General features: G+C 49.3%; 2 protein-coding genes across 3 annotated transcripts in view; one reads left to right on the top strand and one right to left on the bottom strand.

Annotated features, from left to right (window-relative positions):
- Fat2 (FAT atypical cadherin 2) overlaps nt 1-10415 on the top strand; it is a 61960-nt gene extending 51545 nt beyond the window's left edge. Inside the window, exons 19-23 of the mRNA XM_036198406.1 lie at nt 1699-1844; nt 4620-5061; nt 5296-5449; nt 8424-8881; nt 9883-10415. Of these exons, the coding sequence (XP_036054299.1) occupies nt 1699-1844; nt 4620-5061; nt 5296-5449; nt 8424-8881; nt 9883-10415 (1733 nt within the window). The remainder of the gene's footprint in view (nt 1-1698; nt 1845-4619; nt 5062-5295; nt 5450-8423; nt 8882-9882) is intronic.
- Nucleotides 10416-21540: 11125 nt separating this feature from the next.
- LOC118589130 (proton-coupled amino acid transporter 1) overlaps nt 21541-24988 on the bottom strand; it is a 33022-nt gene continuing 29574 nt past the window's right edge. For both annotated transcript variants that reach the window (XM_036196091.1, XM_036196092.1), the window contains one exon: nt 21541-22619. In XM_036196091.1, coding sequence (XP_036051984.1) covers nt 22348-22619 — 272 coding nt within the window. In that variant the 3' untranslated portion in view covers nt 21541-22347. The remainder of the gene's footprint in view (nt 22620-24988) is intronic.

The raw sequence follows: 24988 nt of genomic DNA, 5'->3' as shown, positions 1-24988 counted from the left end.
GCCCCAAGGCTAGCTGCAGGGAAAGCTGGGAAGAGTGAAGGCTCTCTTTGGACCACGTGGCAGCAGACAGCAGAGGTTCTAAAGGCCAGTCCTACTGCGCACAGCCCCGGGAGGGCATGCTCCTAGAAGTTTTCATGGGAAAGCCTTGGGTGAGCCCTTCCTTTGGCATTCAACAGGAAGCATGTGGTCCCAGGGCTACACTTTGAGAAACCCTGGCTAGGCTTGCTGATGGTCAGAATCACTGGCCAGGGTGGCGGGTGGGGGTTGTTTTGTTAACATTTTAGAAAAATAGGACACACAGGAAATTGATTCATGCATCATATGTAAGCGCCTCAAGGTGCTTCCCAAAACACAATGTATCAGTGTAGCCTGAATTTCAGTCAAGGCTTAGAACGTGCCCAGCATCTTGAAGCCTCCCTTAGGCCCTTTTCCTCAACACTCACCATGGGAAGATTTTTTTAAAAAAAACTCTAGCTGGCCTTCAGCTGGCTGAGTAGCCAAGCATGACCCTAAACTCCTCATCCTCCTGCTCCCACCTCCTAAGAGCTGGGACTACAGGCATGTGCTACCAAGCCCAGTTTTGCTCGAGATGGAACTCTGTGGGCACTCTACCAACCGAGCTACATCCCCAACCCCACCTAGAGCATTTGAATCAGATTGTGCAACAGGGGCATCTGGGATGCTGTTTTAAGTGAGTCCCCAGCCAATCCTGATACCCAACCACATTTGGGAACTCTTAGTCTGAACCAGTTTCTGTCTCCTGTCCATTAGAGCCCACCACAATGGAAAGACCAGGTTGAGGAGTTTTAGACTTCCATGTGATAGGATCTTTGTGTCTTGGGATTCCTTGTACCTGAAGCTGCAGCTCACCCCCCTGCTTTATTTCCCTCTTCCCTGGGTACCAGGAGCCTATACCATCTGTTCTTTGTCTTGAGGATGAACAGCTTCCTCACACTGGGGGATTAAGGGCATCACGGCTGAGTCCATGTCTAGGGAAGGGTGGTACTTACTCTGACATCTTATTCCCCAAAGCACACTACTTCCAAAGATCACCACCTAAGGGCACAGGGTGGTCAGACAAGCCAAACTGGAGACCCCCCCCACCTCGCTCCCCTGCTCAGGTGGAACCTCAGTCTCTTGCCCATGCAACTCTGCACTAGAAATCAGTAACAGGGCTGGGGGGATGCTGGACTCATCAGAGGTTTGGACCCTTCCACTAACCACTAACGCCCGCCCCCCCACCGTGGCTCTTGACCCTCAAGAGTATCTTGCTTGGGAAGTTACCTGCTCATACAAGGAAAATGCAGACCCCTGTGGTCCTGAATGAATCTCACACAGCTGCAGAATCGTCTTCAATTCTACCTCTCCTCTTCCAGTGATGCAGGATTTAAAAGCTTGACTTCACACATCTGATTAGTTTCCTTCCCCCCACCCCCACCCCACTGACATTTGCTTTCATTGCTCCTGACCCTCAGGCTGAGAATGATCCTGTGGAACCTGTACCGAGAGGGAGGCATGCAGGGTGACAGCTCAGCTCCCTGGGTGGCTCTGGAAAAGTAATCCACCCCACCCAGTCTGGGCTCTTCATCATCAGATGGGAGAAGTGGCCTGTTTGCCACCCAGTGGTTGAAGGAGACAAAGCCAGTCTAAGGGGTCAGTGATACTTCAAGGATGGTGACACTTCGGGTTCATTTGCAGGTACCACCTTGAGGTTCAGCGGTCAGAGCTACATGCGGTACAGACCCCTAGAGGTTCGGAACTGGCAGGTCCACTTCTACCTGAAAACGCTCCAACCATGGGCCATTCTAATGTTCACCAATGAAACAATCTCCATTTCCCTGAAGGTAAGGTGACTCCCACCCAAGTGGTTGCCATAGGCACCCCACACTGGGAAGATGAGGGGTGCTGTAAGGATGTCTTCTGAGCCAATTCCTGGCAAAGCATCCCCTGGCATTTTTCAAGGATGCTGGGTGTGACTATCAATCAGAACACACAGGACACAGGACTGTCTGCCCCACAACCATTCTACCTGGAGATACACACCCCGGGCCATCCAGGGGTGGGGCTGCTTGCTCACTGGGATGAGAGATCTCTGGAAGACAGTGAGAGGGATGTGAGCCCGCACACTGCTGGCCCTGTGAGAATGTTTTTAGTGTGTGTAGAAACAGCCAGTGTGTCTCACAGTATGTGTGTGGGGGTGGGAGGATGGCTTCCACTGGGAGTACTCAGGTGACAAACCCAAGGTAAAGCCTTGTGGAATCACCAGGAAAACATACTATTTTAGGCTCAGTCCCTCGGTGCTTCCTATTACATCCCATGGAAGTCTCGTCTGCTGCCTGGGTGAATACTTCCATCCTAACCACCAGGGGACTGTTTCCACAATTTCAGTTTGGTCAACATGTGGAGCATTGGCACCGGGTGACCGGTCCTGTTCTATGCATTTGGGTCTCATTGTTGTTTGGGACTGAAATCTCTCCTAGAGTTTTCATGAGGCACAAGGGAGGCTGATGATAAAACCCAGAGATTTCAGAGTTAGTTTGAATATGAGAAATCCTGAGGGCCCAGAGGGTGGGAGGGGGCGTAGCTAAGAGGTGGTCAGGGAGGTAGTCACTGAGCAGTGATTTGAAGAGGGTGAAGAAATGTATTAGATACATTTCCTATAGCTGTGACAAAATGTCTGACAGAGCCACTTCAAGAGTAAAGGGCTTATTTTGTATTTTAAAAAGGCAGGAAAGGCCTGGTGGCAGGAGTGTGAGGCAGCTGGCCGAAATGCATCCATAGCCAGGAAGCAGGGAGAGAGGGAGGCTGGTGCTCAGCTCTCTTCCTCCCTTTTCCAGCCCAGGACCCCAGGCCCACATTCAGGGTGGGTCTTCTCTCCTCTGTTAAGCCTTTCTAGAAAGGCCTTCACAGACACATCCCCGTGTGTGTTTCCATGGTAATTCTAAATCTCAAGTTGACAATGGGGGAAAACATCACAAGGAGGTAGCTTCATGGATGTGTCGGGAGTCATGACCAGTTAGATGAACAGCAGGAGACTGTTGGCATTCTTAATCAACAGCCCAGAGTCCCACGTGGCTCCAGTGACATCAACAAGGTGGACAGACCTCATGGTTGGGAATGGAAGGGGCACATCATTAAAGGTCTCAGCGGCCCTTGGAAGGGCTTTGCTTTCATCTGGGCAAACACAATAATCTGACTTATTGTCATCAGGGCACCTAGGTTAAGAATAGAGTTTAGAGGAACAGAGACAGAGACAGAGAGACCCAGACAGGAGGCTGAGGCACTAATAACCCAGGTGTTGTGAGGGTGATTGTGGGGACCAGGCTGATGGCACCGGGCTGTGAAGAAAGTGTCAGATTCCAGAGGGAATTTGAAGCCAACAGCCTTTCTCAGTGCAGGGGACGGGGAGTAGAGAGAGCAGGGGGTACAGTTTGGCCTGAGCCACTGGAAGGATGGAGCTGCTGCCAAGAGACCTGGGGAAGAGTATGGGTGGAGAAGGTCGGGGGATATTGGAAGCTCAGGTTAGACATGTAGCCTTGAAATGCCCATGAGGCTTCCAGAAGCTAGCAAGACCAGTTGAGAGTTGTGAGAGAGGTCTGGACTGGGGCCGGAGAGACACAGGGTCAACTGCACATGTATGTTACTGAGAGCCACGAGCCTATGAGAGTAAAGCTAACTAGCATGTTCTAAGCCAGAGGCTCTCCGTCATTTTAACTTCAGGGATTTGTGTGTGTGCATGTACACGTGCAGAGGCCACCAGGCAACCTTGGGTGTTGTTCCTCAGGCACCACCTACTTTGGTTGTTTTAGTTTCTTACAAGTCTGGAGTTCAACACCTAGGCACAATCTTTCGAATAACCAAAAACACAGGGTCCCATGAGTAAGGTTTCTTTGGGCCTCAGTTTCTTCATTTGTCAAATGGGATTTTGATCATTCCATGGAATATGGTGAGGACTGGATGGAGTTTTGGAGGGCGTTTGAATGCTTCAGAGGCAATGTCAGAAGCGTTTGAAAATGGGGACTTGGCTCTCTATTACTGTAATTAACGAGGCAATTCCATGTACTTGATCTGGTCATCAAGAGAGGTTTATTTCTGGGATAACTTACAGCTAACAGGGGTTGGTTACAGGATCCGGGAGAGATGTGGTATCATCCAGCAGAGAACTCTGGCTTGGTGTCCCATCCAGCCTCCAGGACCACGGGGTATCCAGAAGCACCAAACACGCATGCGTCTTCAGTCTTAAGGGACTCCCTCTCAGCCACGCCCCCGGGGCAGGTCATAGGCAGGTGTGGCAGTTACCTGCTGTCACTCTAGGGGCAGCATTTCAAGGTCAAAGCTGGACCAGCTACCCACTACAGCTCTCAATTGGTAGAGCACTTGTCTGGCATGCACAAATTAGATTCAATCCCCAGCACCATGTAAATGAGATCTGGTGGTGAACAGCTATGATTCTAGCAAATTAGGAGCTAGATGCACGAGGATCAGGAGTTCAAGGTTATCCTTGGCTACTTAGCAAAGGAGGGGAGAAAACACCAACAGCATTCTTGCAATTGGAAGCCTGTCAGCAGAATTACAGAAATCTTTGTTTTTCTGATGACTGCTCTGTGCCCTCTTTGCAGCTGGCCAACGGCTTCCTCCAACTGGAATACAGCTGTCCAGGTGGTTTCTATGGAAACCTTTCTTCCCGGCATCCTGTGAATGATGGGCAGTGGCACTCCATGCTGTTGGAGGAGAAGGACACTTCTGTTCATCTGTTGGTTGACACCACAGACAACACCTCCCTTATCATCCCAGAGGAATGTCGGGGTCTGAGGACAGAGAGACACCTCCTGCTGGGTGGCCTTGTCCCCTCAAATCCTCCCTCAAATGTTTCCCTGGGTTTTGAAGGCTGCCTAGATGCTGTTATGGTCAATGGTGAGCGGTTAGAGCTGCTTGGCCATGGAAAGAAGATGGTGGGCTGGCTGGAGAGACAGGCCCTCACTCAGTGCTGCTGGCCTGGCACTGCCTGTAGCCAGAACCCATGCCTCAATGGTGGGAGCTGCTCACCTGCCCTTGGATCAGGTAATGACTGAGGTGGTGACCCCAAGGTTATCCAAAAGCCCCCTGGATGTGATGTAGTCCTTGTGTCTCATTGTAGAGTTGACAGGGTAGGGTCCCTCACCACAGCCCAGGGTGACATTGGGCAAGCCACTACTATCTAGTGGACAAATGATTCTTGAACTAGAGCACAGACTCGGGTTTTACTGGGGCCCCACACACTGGCTGGTTGCTCACTCATCTTCCTCTCTCTCCCAGGCTACCTGTGCAGATGCCCCGCTCCATTCTCTGGCAGGAACTGCGAACTTGGAAGGGAGAATTGTACTTCTGTGCCCTGCCAGGAAGGTGGCACTTGTGTCTCCTCCTCTGAAGTCACTTCCTGTAACTGTCCTCACCCTTACACCGGTGACAGGTAAGCCCAGAGAGACTGCACGCTCTCACCTCTTGCTTGCCCTGGAGCATTAGGGAGTTGTCTTTGCTTTCTGACCTCTAGAGAGGTCAATGGGAGTCTGGAAGCCAGGCCTCTGGGCCTTTTCCTCCTATGACTTCCCTGCACCAGGCCACTGTGGGAAGGGTTGCTTGTGAAAAAGGTCATTTCCCAACCCCAGTTCCCATCTTTCTGAATTAGACCCACACAAGAGGGACCAGGAAGCCATACATCTCATCAGCTTCTTTTAGGGTGTGCAACCCTGGCTGACATCGCAAAGAAATGGCTGCACTTACTTTGTACCATGTGTCCCAGGCACACTCGGGGAAACTGATTCTCCTGGGCCCAGGAACAGCTATGTCTCAGATTCTCCTGCAAAACTCTGCCCCTCGCCCCCGCCTAGCCTAGGCCATGAGGGTTGCTGGGGAAGGAGATACATTCTAGAAACCTAGAAACAAAGCATTTGAACATGTATCTAGTGTTGGAACACACAAGCTTGGGAGCCTGGGCTACAACATACCCTGCCTTAAAAAATAAAAAAAGTCAATGGCATAGTCCTAGCACCGTTTTGTAGATGGAGAAACTGAGACCCAGAGATGGAAAAGGCTTGTCCAAGATCACCCAATGTGTCAGTGCTCAAGTCACATGGAGACTTAGTTCTTTTTCCTGTTGCTGTGATAAAAACCTCCGACAAAAGGAACTTAAGGGAGAAAGGGTTTATTCTGGCTCACAGTTCACAGGTACAGTCTATCACTGTGAGGAAGCCAATGGGGCAGGAGCTTGAAGCAGGTGGTCACATAACCTCCACGGTCAGGAAGCAGAGAGAGATGACTTAAGTGCTGATGCTCAGTTCCCTTTCTCCATTGGTACAGCCCAACATCCTAGCCAAGGAATGGTGCCACCCAGGTGGGCATCTCTTCCCACCTCAGTTAATATAATCATAGTAATTCCACACAGGCATGCTCACCCAGCCATCCATCTCCTGGATGATTCAAGATTCTGTCAGGCTGACAATGAATACTTTCCCCAAGCAACTGTAGCATGTAACGTGTAAAGCTAAGCAGTGCAGAACTCTGCTGGCTTCTTAGGGCTCACTGAAGAACAGCAGTGGCATTCCTGGGGCAGAGCTGACATACATTCTTCCTAGGGGATAGCTAGGTAGACCAGATGCCTCCACAGCAGTAGCATCTGAGAATATCCCAGGCCTGGATGTCATTGGTGAAAATGGACATTGCCAGGTTCCATGATCACAAATGAGGCTGTTTCTGAATCTTGTGGGAAGATGGCTTCATTGGTAACATGTTTGCCATGCAATCCTGAGGATCTGAGTACTCTCCCCAGCACCCATGTAAAAAAGTCAGGTGTGGTGGTGCACACTTGTGATCCCAGCTCTAAAGAGGCAGAGATGAACAAGTTCCTGGAACTTCCTGGCCAGGAGGCATCACCTGGTTGGTTGGTAAACTTCAAGTGAGTGAGAGACCCTGTTTCAAAAACAAGGTGAGGTTGGGGATTTAGCTCAGTGGTAGAGCGCTTGCCTAGCAAGCACAAGGCCCTGGGTTCGATCCTCAGCTCCAAAAAAAAAAAAAAAAAACCAAACAAACAAAAAACAAAAAAATAAGGTGAATGGTGCTTGAGGAATGACATTCAAGGTTGACCTCTGTCCTCCACATATATGTACACATCTACCCCCCCCCAATACTTGCACACACATTTGTGTATGAGGGGGTACATGCACCCAATACCATGAAGAGTCCAGATATTGGTGAAATTATTAAGGCCACTCCACGTAGTTAAAAGGGAGGTTTATTTTGTAGGGTAACTTACAAATGAAGGGGTAGGTTGCAGGGTCTGGCAAAGGTATAGCACAGTCCGGCGGTGTTCTCTGGAGAACTCTGCTCGGTCTACCTCCTGCGTCCAGCGTCCCCAAACCAAGAGAGCGACCTCCTCTTGATCCTCGGTCTTCCGCTCCCTCCTCTGCCCCGCCTTGTGGGTGTGATCATTACTGAAGCCTCAATGGGGGTTGGAACTTCCAGGCCAATGCTGGGATGGCTATCCACTACATCCAGAGGAGGCTGCCTAGTGTTCTACTCTATCACTCTCTGCCTTATTCTCATGAGATGGTCCCACTGGACTGGGGGCGGGGGCAGCCAACAATCCTCAGTGATCCGCTTGTCTCTGCCCCCCTACAGTTTGGGGCTAACAGCCCCAGCTTTTTATGTGGATGCTGGTGATTCAAACTCAGTTCCTCATGCTTAAACAATGAGTGTCCTCACCCACTGAGCTATGTACCCAGCCCTGGACTGCACAAAGACACACTAGTGGGGGTGGTTCTGATATCAATGTGTTAGTGTGTTTGACAATTCCCTTTGACTTTTGGTGGGAAGTCAGAGGATTGGGGGTGAGGGCCTATCCCATAGGACTTTGGAAGAGGGACCTTTAGGGGGCTGGAACAAATAGCTCAGTGGCTAAGAGCACTTATGGCTCCTCCAGAGGACTAGGGTTTGATTCCCAGCACCCACATGGTGAATCACAGTCTGCAGGATCTTATTCCCTCTTCAGGCCTCAGAGGGCATCAGGCACACATATGTTACACAGACATACATGCGGAGAGAACATTCATACATTAAATAAATAATATTTTTTAAAAGAGGGGTCTTCAGCTGGAGAGATGGCTCAGAGGTTAAGTGCACTGACTGTTCTTTCAGAGGTCCTGAGTTCAATTCCCGGCACCCATATGGTGGCTCACAACCATCTGTAATGAGATCTGGTGCCCTCTTCTGTGTACATGATAAATAAATAAATCTTTAACAACAACAAAACAGGTTGGGCATTTAGCTCAGTGGTAGAACACTTGCCTAGCAAGCGCAAGGCCCTGGGTTTGATCCTCAGCTCAAAAAAAAAAAAAAAAAAGTGGGTGGCAGCCTTCAAAAGTCCACTAAGGACTTCTCAATCCCTGCAGGTGTGAGATGGAGGCCAGGGGTTGCTCTGGAGGACACTGCCTCATCACTCCTGAGATCACGAGAGGGGACTGGGGACAGCAGGAATTTCTGATCCTCATAGTAGCCTTACCTCTCATCATAATCACCACCGTGGGGCTCCTCCTCTACTGCCGTCGATGCAAATCTCACAAGCCAGTGGCCATGGAGGACCCAGACCTCCTAGCCAGGAGCGTCGGCGTCGACACGCAGGCTTCACCTGCCATTGAGCTCGACCCCCTGAGCACCAGATCCTGCACTGACCTGAGCCAACAAGAGCCCAGCAAGACTTCAGTTCCAAGTGAACTTCTCACCTTCGGACCTAGCTCGAAACAGCGGCCGATGGTGTGCAGTGTGCCTCCCAGGCTCCCACCAGCTGCAGTCTCCTCACACCCTGGCCACGAGCCCATCATCAAGAGAACCTGGTCAGGTGAGGAGCTAGGTTAGTATAGCCAGAAGTCCTGTGGCTCAGGGATGGAGGGAAAGGGGTGGGAGGCCAAAACATTCTGTTGGTATACACATTGGTATACAATGGACCAGCCACTGGTCCTAATCTCTAGGTACGGGACATAAAGGGATGCATTCCAGGTCACAGTGCGCAGATGACTGGAGAAGATGCCAAATCTCTTGACCCAGAGTTTGTGGCTCATCATGCTTGTTCCATGACCTCTAAATTCCAAGTCACACCATGAGACTGATGTTAACGTCACGAAATGTAGATGTGGATGGTCTTGGGTAGACTTGGGAATGAAGTGTGTTTGGGGGGGGGGGGGGGGGGATGTCTGTACCTTTGTGCTGTTCTGGAAATGGAAAAGGTTCTGACCATTCAATCTGGAAATGAGACTTGGCTGGCCAGGAAGGAGGTGGATTTGTGAAGCACTTTCTATTTATCTGGTGAGCCCCCCAGTAGCTACAACAGGTGCTGTCATGGTATGTCACTGAGGTCACAAAGATGAAATGAGGTACTCTAACTCTCTCAACTTCTCAGTGGCAGAGATGGGGACTCCTTCTAAACCTCCCCCTCATTCCACCACCCACTGTGACAGACACCATGCCACACTGTGCATCTGTTTGCTTCAGTTCAGAAATGAAACTCTCCAGCTGGTCTTGGGAAGAGCTGCAGCTGTCCAAAAGCAGTGTGGATGGCATAGATCTGCCCATGGTTCCCTCCACCCCCACTTAGTCCTTTCTTCTCGCTGACACAGGTTGGCAGTAGGGATTTGCGAGATGGGCTGGCTTTGAGTTTAACCTCGGGGCTTCACTTGCCCTCCTTCACTCTAGAGCCACCCAAGCTTCCGGAGGCGACATGCACAGATGGTCACAAGCCCACCAGCTCCCAGAGCAATCCCTACCAAATGTCAAGTCATCCATAGCCCCTGTACAGCTTGCTGTGATGACCACCATGGAAACACAGACTCACCAAGTCTTACTGTTCTCTTTCAGTATACCCAGGCGGAGCTGCGGTCTGGCCCCCAACCTACTCCCGGAAGGAGCATTGGGAATACCCGCACCCCGAAGCAATGCAGGGTCCTCTGCCGCCCTCTCCTCATCGCCATGTCAGCCCTGCCGTGATGCCAGATCCCACTGGCCTCTATGGGGGCTTCCCCTTCCCCCTGGAACTGGAAAACAAGCGGGCACCCCTCCCACCCCGTTATAGCAACCAGAACCTGGAGGACCTGATGCCTCCACGACCCCCCAGCCCCCGAGAACACCTGCTCGCCCCCTGTCTCAACGAGTACACAGCCATCAGCTACTACCACTCCCAGTTCCGCCAGGGAGGAGGTGGGCCCTGTCTGGCAGAGGGGGGCTATAAGGGAGTGAGCATGCGCCTCAGCAGAGCCGGACCCTCTTATGCTGACTGTGAGGTGAACGGTGGGCCCACCACAGGCCGGAGCCAACCTCGAGCACCCCCCAATTATGAGGGTTCTGACATGGTAGAGAGTGACTATGGGAGTTGTGAGGAAGTCATGTTCTAGCTTCCAGCTCTCAGAGGAAGGCACGGGGAGTCCCAGGCCCTGCACTGTCTTCTCCTCTCGTGGGGAGTAAGTTGGGTGTGGCTGGGAGAAAGAGGGAAGCCACCACATCCCCAGTCCAGATGGCCATCTCTTCAAATGTGCTCTTCGGGTCCTCAGCTTGTCCTTAAGGGGTAGAAGGGAAGCTGGGGGTAGAGCTGTAAAAACAGCAGTAGGGCCCCAGGAAAGAGGGGATGCCCAGACAGGTGCATGCTGGGATGAGATCTAGGAAGGCAGCCCCTCAGACTGACAGCCTCCCAGGCCCAGCAGGAAAGAGCTCCAGCCGCTGGCTCAGCATGTTTGGGCCACATTCTTAGAGCTGCTCTCCAGCCCATTGTAGGGCAGGCAACCATGCAGTGACCTCCAAAGGGGCTGAAAGGTGAGCAGCCTTCCAGCAGGTACTCCAGTCACCTGAGTGTCTGCTTTGAGCGTCCATTTGGGATGTCTACGCCAAGCACATCTTGTTGGCACCATTCTGGGCTCTAGGAGTGATAGCATTCTTGGGAGATGAGTCATTTGGCCCTCCATCTCCCAGAAGTCTTGTTGCTGAAGCTTCAGAAGGACTTGTTCCACCTCTGCCAGTGGGATCTTGCCCGGAACCTTCTGTGTTGAAGGATTTTGATCTTGTGTAATGTTAAGTTAATCGTCTCAAGTTTCCTGGGCACTTTTGGCCAAAAGCGAGAAGGAAGTAGTTCATTTGAAAAATTCTTAGGCACTTTTCAACCTTGCTGTCTGGATGTATTTTCCCAAAGGGTTTCTTCTTGTCTAGACACAAGGAACTCAATTCTCATTCAGGGCCAGGTGGAGGTGGAGAGCCAGCCAGCAGATCCAGGCCAGACACCCTGCCCTCTCCCTCCCCTTCATTACAGATGCCCGCCAATCAAGTGTTACCCACACTGGCTCAGCCCTATGCATGGAGGGTCAGTGTGGGCACATGTCTACACACGTGCGTACCCATGGACAGTGTGTATGTGCACATGTGTAGAAAGTTATGTAGCTCGGAGTAGCAGAGACTGGAAGTAAGGGAGGCCTGTGGTGGCCTGAGCACTCCGTCCTCTGCCAATCCCTCTCTGGTCCACTGTCTTTTCATGTGTGTGGTTTGACAGTCCGAAGTCAAAAGAAGAGCCGCAGAGACTCTCACCCACAGAGCTGCTCACAAAGACAGCTGTGTGGAGAGAATGCATTAATGTGCCGCGTGTGACTGTGGGTATGAGTGATTGTACAAAGTGGCTTTGTTGGCCATTTGATTTTTTTTTTTTAACAATAAATATCTTTTTTACTGTTACTTTCTGAGTCACTTAGAATGCTTCAGACTGGGTCAGGGTCGGGTCAAGAGAGTGTCCAAGTCCAGGTTCATAGAGAATGTAGGAGCTGGAAGGGTTCATCACCTGATATCTGCTAAGCTAGACTCATGAGCTTAACCAGACATGAAGTCAGAGGTCTGAGTGGGGCCCAGGACATTATTTTGGAGAGATGCCTCTGATTCCAATACCCATTCTCAAGTTCTTCAATTAAAAAAAGATCCTCATTATTATTATTACTTATAATCTATCTGTATGTGTGTTGAGGTCAGAGGACAGCTCGTGGGAGTTAATTCTCTCCTTCTAGCACGCAGCTCCCAGGGACTGAACTCAGACTATCAGGCTGGGTGGCAAGTGCCCCTACCAGCTGAGCCATCTCACCCACCCCAAGATCCTCAATTTAAAGATGGGAAAACTAAGGTTCTGGGGCACAGGCTGCAAGCAGTAGGCAATCCCAAGGCTCAAGACTTCTTTTGGCACCACACGAGATGGCCACAGTAGGGGCCTCTTATCATAAGTATTGGAGAACCAGCAACTGCTGTCCTGCTGATGAATGAGACTTTTGGGAGCTGTTGTCAACTGGAAAGGCCAGTCAGTCAGAGATGGCTGGTGTGAAACATCCAGGTGGCCTGGGGACTCTGGAGTCAGGCAAGCAGGCTTCTTGCCCAGTTCCATTGCACACAATACATCCTGGAGCAGCTTTCACCTGACTCTGGTCTTAAAGACTCATTTTCCCCCCAGCTTTTTGACCCCAGGTTGCCCAGGAGCCCAACTCACTATGCAGCCAAGGATGTCCGCAAACTTTCCATCCTCCTGCCTCCGTTCCCTAAGTGCTGGGTATAGGTCATCATGCCCGGTTTATGCAGTACTGGAAACAGAACTCGGGGCCTCATGCATGCTGGGCAAGCACTGCACCAACCAAGCCACATCCCCAGTTCTTTTCAGAGAGGATCTCAATAGACCTTTCACAACACAGCTGAGTGGAAGACACCAAGTTATTGTCCAAGGCCCTTACACATGCATGGGCATCTCTTGACAGAGTGAGGCATTTCTTTCTTTCTTTCTTTCTTTCTTTTTTTTTTCTTTTTTTTTTTTTTTTTTGAGCTGAGGATTGAACCCAGGACCTTCCGCTTGCTAGGCAAGCACTCTACCACTGAGCTAAATCCCCAACCCGAGGCATTTCTTGTATCAGTGACCAGCATAGGCACACCACTAGCCAAAGTCCACAGCACACACACAGTAGGACTCATCCCTGGTGTTGTAATGGAACACCCATCATAATGGTATCATATGGAGCAACTTAGTTGCTCCAAGAGTTGCCTGTGTCCTGCTAGTCACCCCTTCTCCTAGCCCCTGGCAGCCACTGACCTGTCTCCACAGTTCTGCCCTTTACAGAAGGCCACAGAGTCAGAGCCACGCCATAAGCGGCCATTTCAGGTTGTCTCATTTCACTCTGTAACATGCATCCATGTTTCCACCGTTTCTCTATGTGGCTAGATGGCATGTTTCCTTTTAACATAGATGCCATTATTTGGATATGGTAGTTTGCTCATCCACTTGCCGACTGAAGAACATCTTCGTTGCTTCATGTTTTAGCCCCTAAAAACGCTCATGAGTTGGTGTTTCTGTAATCAGGTTTTCAGTCCCTTTGGGTAAATGCCGGAGTGTGGTTGTTGGTTCATATGGTGAAATGGTAAGGGTAGGTTTAGTTTTATAAGAAGCTACTAAAGTATCTGTGCCATTTTGCATTTTCACTAGCAATGAATGAGCGTTTCCTGCCCCCAACATTCTTACCAGCATACACAGCATGGCTCTCCTGCCCTCGGTTTGGGCCGTTCTTCTAAGCGTGCAATGATGTCTCAGTATTGTTCCAAATATCTGCTTCCCTGGTGACACAATGGTGTATGGTGCCATTGTGTTTATTTTGTGCTGTCTACAAATCTCCATTAGTGAGATGGATGTTCAGGTCATTGGCCCAGTTTTAAAAGTCGGGTTGTGGCTGGGCAGTGGTGGCACATGCCTTTAATCCCAGCACTCCAGAGGCAGAGCCAGGCAGATCTCTGTGAGTTTGGGGCCAGTCTGGTCCAATGCTACACAGAGAAAATTTGTCTTGAAACACCCCCCCCAAGTCAGGTTGTGTATTTTCTTCTTGTTGAATTTTAAGAGTTCATTATCTATTTTGGATAGACAATGCTTTGCCCAATAAGTTTTTTTTATATAGATATTTCCTCCAAGCCTATGCCTTTTTTCTCCACCAACATTCACCTGACAACCTGACAGTGTCTTTCCCAGAAAATCTCTCCCTTTCTCTGTCTCTGCCCCTATCTCTCTGTCTCTTTGTCTCTATCTGTCTCTGTCTCTGTCTCTCTCTCTAAGATAGGCTCACCATTTAGCCCAGCTGGTTTTGAACTTACCTACATATCACAGATTGGCCTCAAACTCCACCCCTCTTGCCTCGGCTTCTTAAATACTGGGATTACAGTGCACATTACAAAACACAGCAGTTTTAACCCTAAAGCTAACTTAGAAATTCTTTGGTGCTGTACCTAACTGCCGAGATGCACACATCTGGGTGGATCAGAGGGCAGAGAGATTAGAATGCTGCCTCACTGGCTTTCTGCTTCCCCCATTCTCTTCAGTCTGAGACTACATCCTATGGGATGATGCCATCCACAGTCAGGGTGGGTCTCCCTGCTTTAGTTAAACCTCTTTGGAAACCCTCATAAAGACATGCCCAGAAGAATGTCTGCTGTGTGACTCTTAAAGTCACTGTCATACCAAAGATGATCTGTATTGTTTGTATATCTTCTATGGTTTTATGGTCTCCTTTACAGTTTCATGTCTCACTTATTATGGGCCTGAATCTCACTCAGCTTTCTAGATGTGGAGACCCAGTCTTCCACACCACTTGTTGAGTACATCACCTTTGTACCAATGATTCCCTTTACTTCTTTACCAAAACCCTACCCGGGCTTCTGATTTTTTCAGTAAACAGAGACAATAAATAATATCACCTTGGTTCCTGTGATGGTTAATATTGTCAACTCAATGGGATCTGGAATCAACTCAAAGACACCTTTGGGGTGGGTTTGCCCTCCCCAGTTAAGCCTCTTTGGAAATTTCCAAGGCATGCCCAGAGTTGTATCTCCTCAGAAATTCTAAATCTTGCCAGGCTAACAATGAAGGTTAACCATTGTGAATCTCAATGGTAGCTAGTTCATAATAACTGTCACCTAAGGACATCAAGAGTTATTATTTTCGCTTTTAATTTTTTAGACAGGGCCTCATGCAGCTTAGGCTGAATTTGAACTTGCTATGTAGCTGAAGGTGACCTTGAGCTTCTGGTCATCCTACATTTTTTTAAGAAATCTTTTTTGTGCGGTTTTGTTTTGTTTTTTGGAGACAGGGTTTCTCTGTGTAGCTTAGCAACTTTCCTGGAGCTCGCTCTGTAGACCAGGCTGGCCTCGAACTCACAAAGATCCGCTTGCCTCTGCCTCCTGAGTGCCGGGATTAAAGGTGTGTGCCAGCACCGCCGGGCGGTCATCCTACTTTACCACCACACTCGTTTATGCAGTCCTGGGGACTGAGTGTTATGTCAGCTGTCCGTCAGGTGAGCTACGTCCCGGCCACCAGTTACTTTCTCCCAGCACAAGCAAAATTTCTATTCAGATAAAAAGAACTGTGTTTTGGAAACACTGAAACCTTGGACCTTACTCACAGAGGACACCCCCCAGCCCAAAGACCTAACAGCCTCCCTTCCTTTGTGCACCTGCCCAGATTGGCCACGAGAGGGCTCTCTGACCTTAAGAACCATCCTTCCATCAAACTACCTGGGCCTACAGGGCTTCAGTGCAAAAGGACAGTCTTGTCACCACAGGACACAGAGACTTAGCAGGCTGCCATCCTGTTGGGGCACTAACCTGGTGCTCATTGACAGCCTGGGCTGCCTCCTGAGATGCAGGAGTGCCCTCTGGGACCCAGCTTGACAAAGACAAGCCTAGCATTTTCTCAAATTCTCCAATAAGCCTCCAAGGTCCGGCAAAGGAAACTGCTTGGTGAGATTAATGTGACACTAAAAAAAAAAATATAACAAAGGCAACTTACCTGTCTGGGACACCACTCGCTATAGGTAACACTGAGTCCCTACCAATGCAGGGATAGGCTTACCAACCCTAGGGCATACGAGGAGGAGAGGAGGCAGGTCTCACTTAGCCAATGTTCTCAGCAGCTTATGAGTTAGGCAAGGGGCCAAGTGCAGAGACCCTCGTTATTCATGGGACATTGGTTCTAGGGCCCACCAAGCATACCAAACTCAAGAAGCTTCAGCCCCCTGTATAAAACAGTGTCCTGTTTGCCTGTAGCCTACACAGGTCTTCCTACATACTGTACACCCTCTCTAGATTATTTCTCATATCTAAGATCATGTGGATGAGAGGTGCGGGGACCAGGAAATCTGCACATGCTCAATATTAAATGTAGCTTCTCCTAGTATGTCCTATGTTGAGTTGGTTGAATCTGCAGCTGAGGTACCCATAGACCATGAAGGGTTGATGGAACCACATCTCCCTAGCACAGGTAAGTAAGTATAAGGCTAACCAGATAACAGCACATAGCTGAGGAAGGAGCCATAGATTCCCACCAAACTAGCCAGGGAAGATTCCAGAGACAAGCGGCCATTTGGTCTGCGTGTTAAGCATAGATGAGGGCAGCCAGCTCGGTCAGAAGTAAATAGTGTGAAGGCCCAGGAGCTAATATGGACAGCATGGGCACTCTCACAGATGACAATGGGAGAATAATGGGGTGGTGTGAACAGAGCAGGCTGGGATCAGAGCACAGTGTAGGTGGCCTAGGTACCAAGCAGGCTTAGGGGTGTAGGGAGGCTTCTCTGTGCACACTGGAGGAGAGATGAGAAGGGATGAGAGCAGGAGGCAGGAGCCAAGGATCTCAGGGGCAAAGACATGAGGTAAGAGACCTGGCCAGTTAGAAGATACAGATCTTAAGTTTTTTAAACTTCTTAATGTTTGTTTGCAAAGGACATATGACCAGAAGTTTCTTTTACTGGCTCTAGTATTAAATACAATGCTATACAGAAAACTGTTGACTGCCAAAAAAATAAAAGGCAGCCTCTGTGTAGTCCCCACAGCCACACACCCTTGTTCCAAGGACAAGTGCAGACTATTATGGGGAGTGGGGAGATTGTAAAATGCTGGATCTGGGGAAATGGCTCAGTGGGTAAGAATGCTTGCTATACAAACATGAGGACCTTAGTTCAGATCCCCAGATCCCACATAAAAACCTGAGGTAACCATCTATATGCTTTTAAACCCAGCATCACAGAGGCAGAGACAAGAGGATCCCTGGGTCTGGCTGGCTGCCAGCCTAGCTCCAAGTTCAGTGAGAAATCCTGTCTCCAGGGAGTCAGAAGGATGGCCAACATCCAGCATCCAGGTGTTCATACTTGCACACACACACACACACACACACACACACACACACACACACACACACACACACACACCCCACATACACAATAAATAAACATTTAAGATCAAGGCAATGTTCTACATTTTTTATTGGGATAGTCTCAACTCATCAAGTTGTACACTGAAAAACAGGCAAATTTTTCTAACTATAGATTAGAATCCATTTTTTTTTTAATTTATTTTTAGAAAGGTGAAGGAAACTAATGGTCGTGGTCTAGGAAAGTGTACCATTCGAGGTTCCCAGTCTCCAAGCACATCTACAAAGGGGAAGCTGTCTACCCAGAAAACCTGGGTCAGTGCACTGTCACATACATGTATGACTCCATCAGAGCACCAGGCTTACCTTGAGAGACCTGGAGATCTGGGAGTGCGGACTATGGCCATTAGGCATGAATGACATCTTGATGTGGGTCATGGAAACATGAGCTTTGACTTCTTCCAACTAGTATTTCCAAATATATTTTCTAAACCTGTCATCTGTTCATGATATTCCCTTTACCCTCAAAACAATCACTCACAACCATCCCCCACCCTCAGGCTGTAAGCAAAGAGAAGAGGCAGGTACCTTGAGAAGTGCTTGAATTCTGGTACCAAAACCCACTGTTACGGTTCCTTGTGCCAGCTGGTGGCCTGAAAAGACTGAGTCTCGGGGACTTTGGGTTGACTCAGTCTATGTGCACACACAGAGCCATGCGTCAGACAAGCACCATCAGTGACGGGATACACATGCAATGGGGAATTAGTAGCCACCCCAGTTAGTGTAAGCAAACTCTTCATGTGTATAGATATGTGCATGCATAAAAACAGATTTCAGCTGGGCAGTGGTGGCGCATGCCTGTAATCCCAGCACTTGGGAGGCAGAGGCAGGTGGATCTCTGTGAGTTTGAGACCAGCCTGGTCAACAGAGCTAGTCCAGGATAGGCTCCAGGGCTACAGAGAAACCCTGTCTCAAAAAACCAAAACAAACAAACAAACAAACAAACAAATTTCAAAGAACTGGCTATGGCTGACAGGGTGGGCTGGCCTCAGTCCGGCATGGAAGCGCAGAAACTGGCACTGTGGTTTAGAGACAGAATTCCTTCTCAGGGAAGCCCCAGTTTAAGAACTCTCAGATGAGATGAAGCTACCCACATGAGCAAGGGCAATCTTTATTTAGTCAACTGCTATAAATGTTAACATTTGTAGACACCTAGGCTCCTATTTGACTGAAAACCAATTTGACGCCTAAAACTACCCACTGAGATATGCAAAGGGCATTGGAAATGCTTACCCGGGATTTCAGGGGAATGCTGAGGTGGTTTAAGGAGGCAGGACTGTTTAACAGAATATAATCCCTAGTCCCTTTCTCCCTTCAACAGATGGTCCGACCCCAAGAGATACTGTTTTGTTTTTTAAGTATGAAAACAAAGACACAGATTACAATCTCTCAAAAATAAAAAATAAAATTCATTTATTGAACTGGAAATTTAACACAAGATCCATGTGTTCAACCCAACTGAGACCTAGATGCTCTGGCACGCCCCACATGCGTACGCTTACCCTACTGAAATCACACCCAAGTAGACACACAACACACAGTGCTGTCTGGCTATTAAGACTCTCTGTATGATAATTCTCTTGTTCCTTGATTCGCATATCCACTGGCAGTTTACAATACAGACACAGGAATTCATTATTCATTAAAAAAAAAAAAAAAAGAAAGAAAGAAAACAGCTTCTTCAACATCACCTTGATTTAAACCAAAGAACAGGCGAACACCAGGCACCTTCCAGCCTCATTTTCCACTTTCTTTTTTCTGATAACTACCTCTGAGCACAGGTTAATGCCTCTGAGCAGGGAATGACTTGGGCTACATGGAAAAGGAAGAAACCGACCAGGTGGAAGCTGGTGCAACCAGCGGGACTCAAGTGCCTTCAAGTATTGACCAGTTTCAAAGCCGAGCCAGACGGCTTGCTCTCCCTTAATGGTCTCTCATTTGTAATGTGCTTTAGAAGATGAAATTCTAAAGTCGACTTGGCGCCACCCTCCTGATGGCCATGTCCCACCACTCTGTCTGGTTCCTGTATCAGGTCTCAGCAAGTCTCAGGGTCCCAATGGGAGTGGTGGCTGGGGCTGGCCAGTAGAGAAAGCAAACCCACATCCAGAGTCCTCAACCTACATAGAAGACAGAAGAATGCTGTAAACATGACCAGAGCTTGGTACCTTCCTGGAAGGATCAGGTGAAACAGTAGTGTCCCGAGGCATGATACCGAAGACAGGGATGAATCTGAGGATGAAGGTCTAAAGACAGGCTCTGGGATCTGTCTTCAGACCACTGATCACACCTAACCCATGTCTTCCAAGGGTGAACAGCAGACAGTGAGCACCTGCCCAGAGGTGTGGCTGGAGAGATCAGGTGGGTGGGGCTAAGCTAACCCATACCCCTCCTGACCCAGACCGCAGCACCTTGCAAAAGATGTCACTAATAAGGGCCGGGTGAGCTGCACAGGTTGGATCACACTCTCCCCAGCAAGTGCTCACATTCAAGTCTGGGATAACGGGTCTCTGAACTGCGGGTACAGACAAGCAGCAGGCTGGCAAGGATCAGGCAGCCTGTCTGCCCTTGGTGCATCTGGATGAAGGCTACTCTTCACAAAGCCTTGCCTGTTGTTCTGATCAAGCTTCCATTTATCTGAGTGTTTTCTCACCAGGGGCCATCTGGCTCCCAACTGAGAGCTGGAGAGACCAGGAAGGGCCCCGACTCAAGGCTCCTGTGAGCCCTTAGGCTGTGTGCAGCAGAGGGCCCGCTTGCTCTTCTACTGGGAACTATATGCTTAGCAGCTGCCTGGGGGCCATCCAGAAAGGCCCTGATCTTCCTGAAAGAGTCAAGCCACCAAACTGCCAGTGCCTCAGGAGCACAGCAAGGAAGCTGCCACTGGCCTAATGCTAAAGAAGCCACTCCCCACAGTCTCAGGCCAGGGGCTCTGAAGAGACAACTGGCCTTGTGCATTGGGTCTTGACTTCCAAAGCCACCTTGATAGGGGTGCCTCTAACAATTCTGAATACACTGTCCCTCCAACCAGGAAGCCATGCTCAGGTGGCCTCAAGGAGAGAGTCTGGCTCACAGTTGGGTTACTGGAACCCAAGCCCAGAAACAGCAGGTCAGCGTCTGAAGCTACTTTGGTCATTTTTCAGCCTAAGACTTCAGAAAACAAGTTGTCTGTGAAGCCCAGCTGGCACCTGGCCGCATAAGCAAGCACCTGTAGAGATGCTACGGAGCAGAAAGGGTAAAAGGCGCTGCTCTCCTGGGGGCGAAGGGCCAGCAAGACAGCCATGCCTCCTCTTAGCATCACTGCTTTGACCAGCTGCTGCTGTAAGCCAGCAGCCACCCTTCCCACCCCTCGCCCTGGAAGTCACTCGGCAGGCTCTGGGCAGAAGAGCAGGGGAAGGCTTTAGCTGCAAGGTTGGGCCACAGCCCTTCTAGCTTCTATAAACCACAAATGCAAGGCCCTGTTAAATTCTTACTCCTTTCTCTCAACTGAGGTTCAGGGCAAATCCTATCTCTAGGTAAGAGCCTGGTAACCAGGGTGGAGGAGACAGAAAGCACTCTGTCATGTATGTATGTGTGCATGCACACATATGTGCGCAGTCACACACACACACAACTCAGAGATGGGGAGCTAATGACTGGCCTTTGGAAATCCTTCTTCTGGGTTGGGGATTTAGCTCAGTGATAGAGCGCTCGCCTAGCAAGTGTAAGGTCCTGGGTTCGATCCTCAGCTCCAAAAAAAAAAAAAAAAGAAAGAAAGAAAAAAGAAAGAAAATCCTTCTTATATCAACAGGGAAGTAGTGGCAAGCCATGGCCTTTCTTAGCTGCCTCAAAGGTCCACCCCGAGGTGACTGACCTAGAAGCCATGTGACTGACTCGGAGGTGTGATGGGGGGGATACAGGTCACAGTTAGTGTCTAGTGGTTCCTTGGAAGCCCAGGATACACAGGCAGCCTGGGGCAAGGTGGGGCGTCTGCTCTCTCCCCAGGAACTGTAAACAACGACCCTTGTGCGTAGTGTCTATGAAGAGAAAGTCAGAACCCACACCCCTGTCCTCAGCCAGCATATCACAAGTACTTCCGATGGATGTATGGATTCAGTCTCATCAATGGAAGTCTGGGCATGCATAGTGCATGCCCACATGGTCTGCTTAAGGTCTCTGAGCCAGCTGGGTGTGGTAGCTCATGCTAGGAATCTCAATACTTGAGGCAGAGGCAGGAGGACCAAGAGTTTAAGGTCTTCCTTGACAAAGCAAGTTCAAAGCCAACTTTGGTGACAAGAGACCATGTCTCAAAAAACAAAAACAAAACAAACAAACAAAAAGAATGGCCCCTAGGCCACTTAGCCAAGAGGGTGGAGGACATATACCGTGGTCCCCTGGAGGAGGTTTCTTTGTGGCAGGAGAGGCCAAGTGCAAGCTGCTGAAGAAATAACCCACCATGATGCCAGGTCTGAAGTCAGATCCCAAAAACCTAAGCTTAAATAAATTATAAATACCTCCAATCTGAGCAGCATCTCATCATCTTTAAGAGCTAAAGGAATCAAGAGTGCAGTATTGTGACCTACACAGAGGAAATGAGAGAGGAGGCGGTGTGGCCTGCGGGTTTGGAGGGCCAGAGCCTCTCAGGACTCAGCCCAGTGAAGAGTGAGGTACAGCATTTGGGAGCCTGATGAGAGAGAGGCCTGGCTCTGTAAAAACGTAAGAGTCCCCCTTATTTCCTCTAGACTTGGCCCTGGAAAGGAGGAGACGTCAGGAGCAGGACTCTACCTTTTAAATAAAGTGAGCTGTGCTATGGGAATAATTTAGGTGTGGCGGGGCAGATGAGGGGGGCCGGTGCTGGGGGAGGAGGCATGATGAAGGAAAGCAGTGACTGTCCCGTCACAAGTGGAGTGACTGCACCCCACCTTCCTCCCAAACTCAGTCTCACCTAGTTCAGGGTACCCAAGGGTCCAATGCCAGGTGGAGGAGCGCCCAGGCAGCATCCTGCCTTTCTCCAGAGGCTGAGCCATACCTGAAGCTGTGGGGACACTACCGGGAGACACATAAGGGTGGGCTGAGCAGGTGCAGGGAACACACCCAGATCCTTATATGAAGGCACTGGTGGAATTGGTAGAGATGTCGACTTGGTTTGGCTGGATCAGCTCAAACAGAGATTGGTAGGTCCCCACCACGAAGCCCACGAAGCCCAGGATGCTGATGAGGGCATCCTTGATGATGGTCAGGGGGCTCAGGCCCTCCTCATAGTAGGTGGTCACCTCCAGCAGGGGTGGGATGATGAGGGCCAGGGCGCTGCTGCTCACGGAGCCCACCAGGGAGAGGACCAGGTCCAGGCGTGGGATGAGGATGGCCAGAACACCTGCAGAGAGAGGGGACATCTTCGGTCAAGAATGCCTGGGACTGTGCTCACTGGTCAAAAAATTCAGCCTGGGTCCACATTTGGAATAGAGAGCTTGAAGGAAAATCAAGATGCTATTTAGTCCAATCTCTGGGCAACATGTGACCAGAGATGCAGAATTACTATGGTCTCCTGGATTATGACAGCACCCCCACAAGTTACTATGTCATGATTGCCTGTTTGTGTTCTAGGCTGCCACTGAACTGGAGATCTTCCTGCCCCAGCCTCCCTAACGCTGGGATTACCCGAGCTGTTCTTCCATTGAGTCTCTACCCAAGGCGGGTGGGGGTGGAAAAGAGTGCTGCGCCTTCCTGAGAGCCCACTCACTTCCCTACACTGATGGAACCACAAATATACCAGTCGTCAAGTGCCAAAGAGAAAAGAATAAACATTCCCAACACTTCCTTTTCCAGAAGACACCATGAGAAAACCCATGATAATTTCATCAAGTGCTTTCATGTTGTGGGGGCATGGTTCTGCCTGAAAGACTGTCTTCTAGGGAAAGCCCACCATATCAACGAGCCGCATTGGTCTTGAGACGGTGTGTAGTGTAGATTTTGAACTTGTCTTGCAAGCGGAAACTGGGCTGATGAGACAGTTGGTGACGTGTCATGAGCCTTGCAATGGAAGCGGATGAGAGCTGGAGGGGAACACAGTAGACTGCTCTCACCACAGGGCACATCGGGAGCTGCTGGACTGGAACCCTGGATTGTGGAGTCTGAGTCTCCCTCTGCCCGTGGCAGCCTCACAGTAACTGCTCTGTGAGTTGCAGGGTGGAAACACAAGCAGGGCAGCAGTCGGGGAGTTGAGCCCAGCGAGGGCAGCAGGAATGAGGCTGGGGGTGTAGGCTCTGGACTTGGAGTGCCCAGCCTCTCAGCTCCAGCACCAGACAGTTCCTTCTTATGCTTCCCAATTACCAAACAGTGACCAAAGTGGGGATCACTCACATCAAGAACTTAAGAAGGCTTAAGTGCCGAATGAATGAATGAATGAATGAATGAATGACCTTGGAATAAACATAACCAGGTGAGAGCCAAGAGAGAGATCTCTACAATGAAACTTATAAAATAACAAAGAGCCTGGAGGTGGTGGCATACGCCTTTAATCTCAGGAGGCAGAGACAGGTGAATCTCTGTGAGTTCAAGGCAACCTGGTCTACCAGAGACAGGTCTACTTGTCTACCTCATTCCATGACATCTAGGACTACACCGAGAAACTCTATCTCCAAAAACAAAAATTATGATGCTACAGAGGCTGGAAAGGTGGCTCAGCAGTTAAGAATACTTACTGTTCTTGCAAAGGACCCAAATTCAGCTGTTCTGCGCCCAGCACCCATTCATTCATTCATTCATTCGTCAGGTAACTCACAACTGCCTATAACTCCAGATCTAGACCTAGGAAACACACACACACACACACACACACACACACACACACACACACACACACACACAAATTAAAAAAGAGATCTTTTTTTTAAAAGGAAGCTGGGGACTGGAGAGGGCTCAATGGTTAAGAGCATTGGCCACTATTCCACAGGACCTGGTTTGATTTCCAGCACCCACATGATGTTTATAATTCCAGTTCTAGGAGATCTGATGATCAGGCACCAGGCACACATGTGGTAAAACATCCATACACATAAAATTAAATAAAATAAGAAGGGGAGGGAGGGGGAACTGGACTTGGTATGTAAAATGAAAAAAAAATTAATAAATAAATATATTTTTAAAAAATTAAATAAAATAAGAGGCTGGGCTGAAATCTCAACCATTTTTCTTGGATGTGTAAATTGATGAAGGGGAAGAAAAGTAAAGAAAACATTAGAGACAGCAATAAAAACAGGCTGCTAATAAAATGTGCAGGTATAATTGAAAACAGTCAAAGATGGAAAGTGATTCCTCAATCAACTTTGCCACAAGAATTGAATAAACAGGGCTGGAGAGATGGCTCAGTGGTTAAGAGCACTGGCTGCTCTTCCAGAGATCCGGAGTTCAATTCACAGCAACCACATGGTGGCTCACAACCATCTGTAATGAGATCTGGCATGTAGGCAGAACACTGTATACATAATACACAATAAATAAATCTTTTTTTTTTAAAAAAAGAAAAGAATTGAATAAACAGAGAAGAAAGAATGAAAGGGACCCACACAAGTACATCTGAGTTGGTGCTACCCTGAGAGGCCTCTTCTGCCTCCCACAATGACTTCAAAGTCTCCAGGGAAGCCAGGGAAAGCTTTGGAGCTGGCGAAGATGAAGGGGCTGCCTCCTTTTATAGGACAATGAACCAGAACAGCTCACAGGAGATGAGAGAGCAGAATATGCTCT

This window comes from Onychomys torridus, chromosome 8, assembly GCF_903995425.1.
Source record: "Onychomys torridus chromosome 8, mOncTor1.1, whole genome shotgun sequence".
NCBI lineage: Eukaryota > Metazoa > Chordata > Mammalia > Rodentia > Cricetidae > Onychomys > Onychomys torridus.
This window is presented reverse-complemented; position numbering and strand designations above follow the sequence as displayed.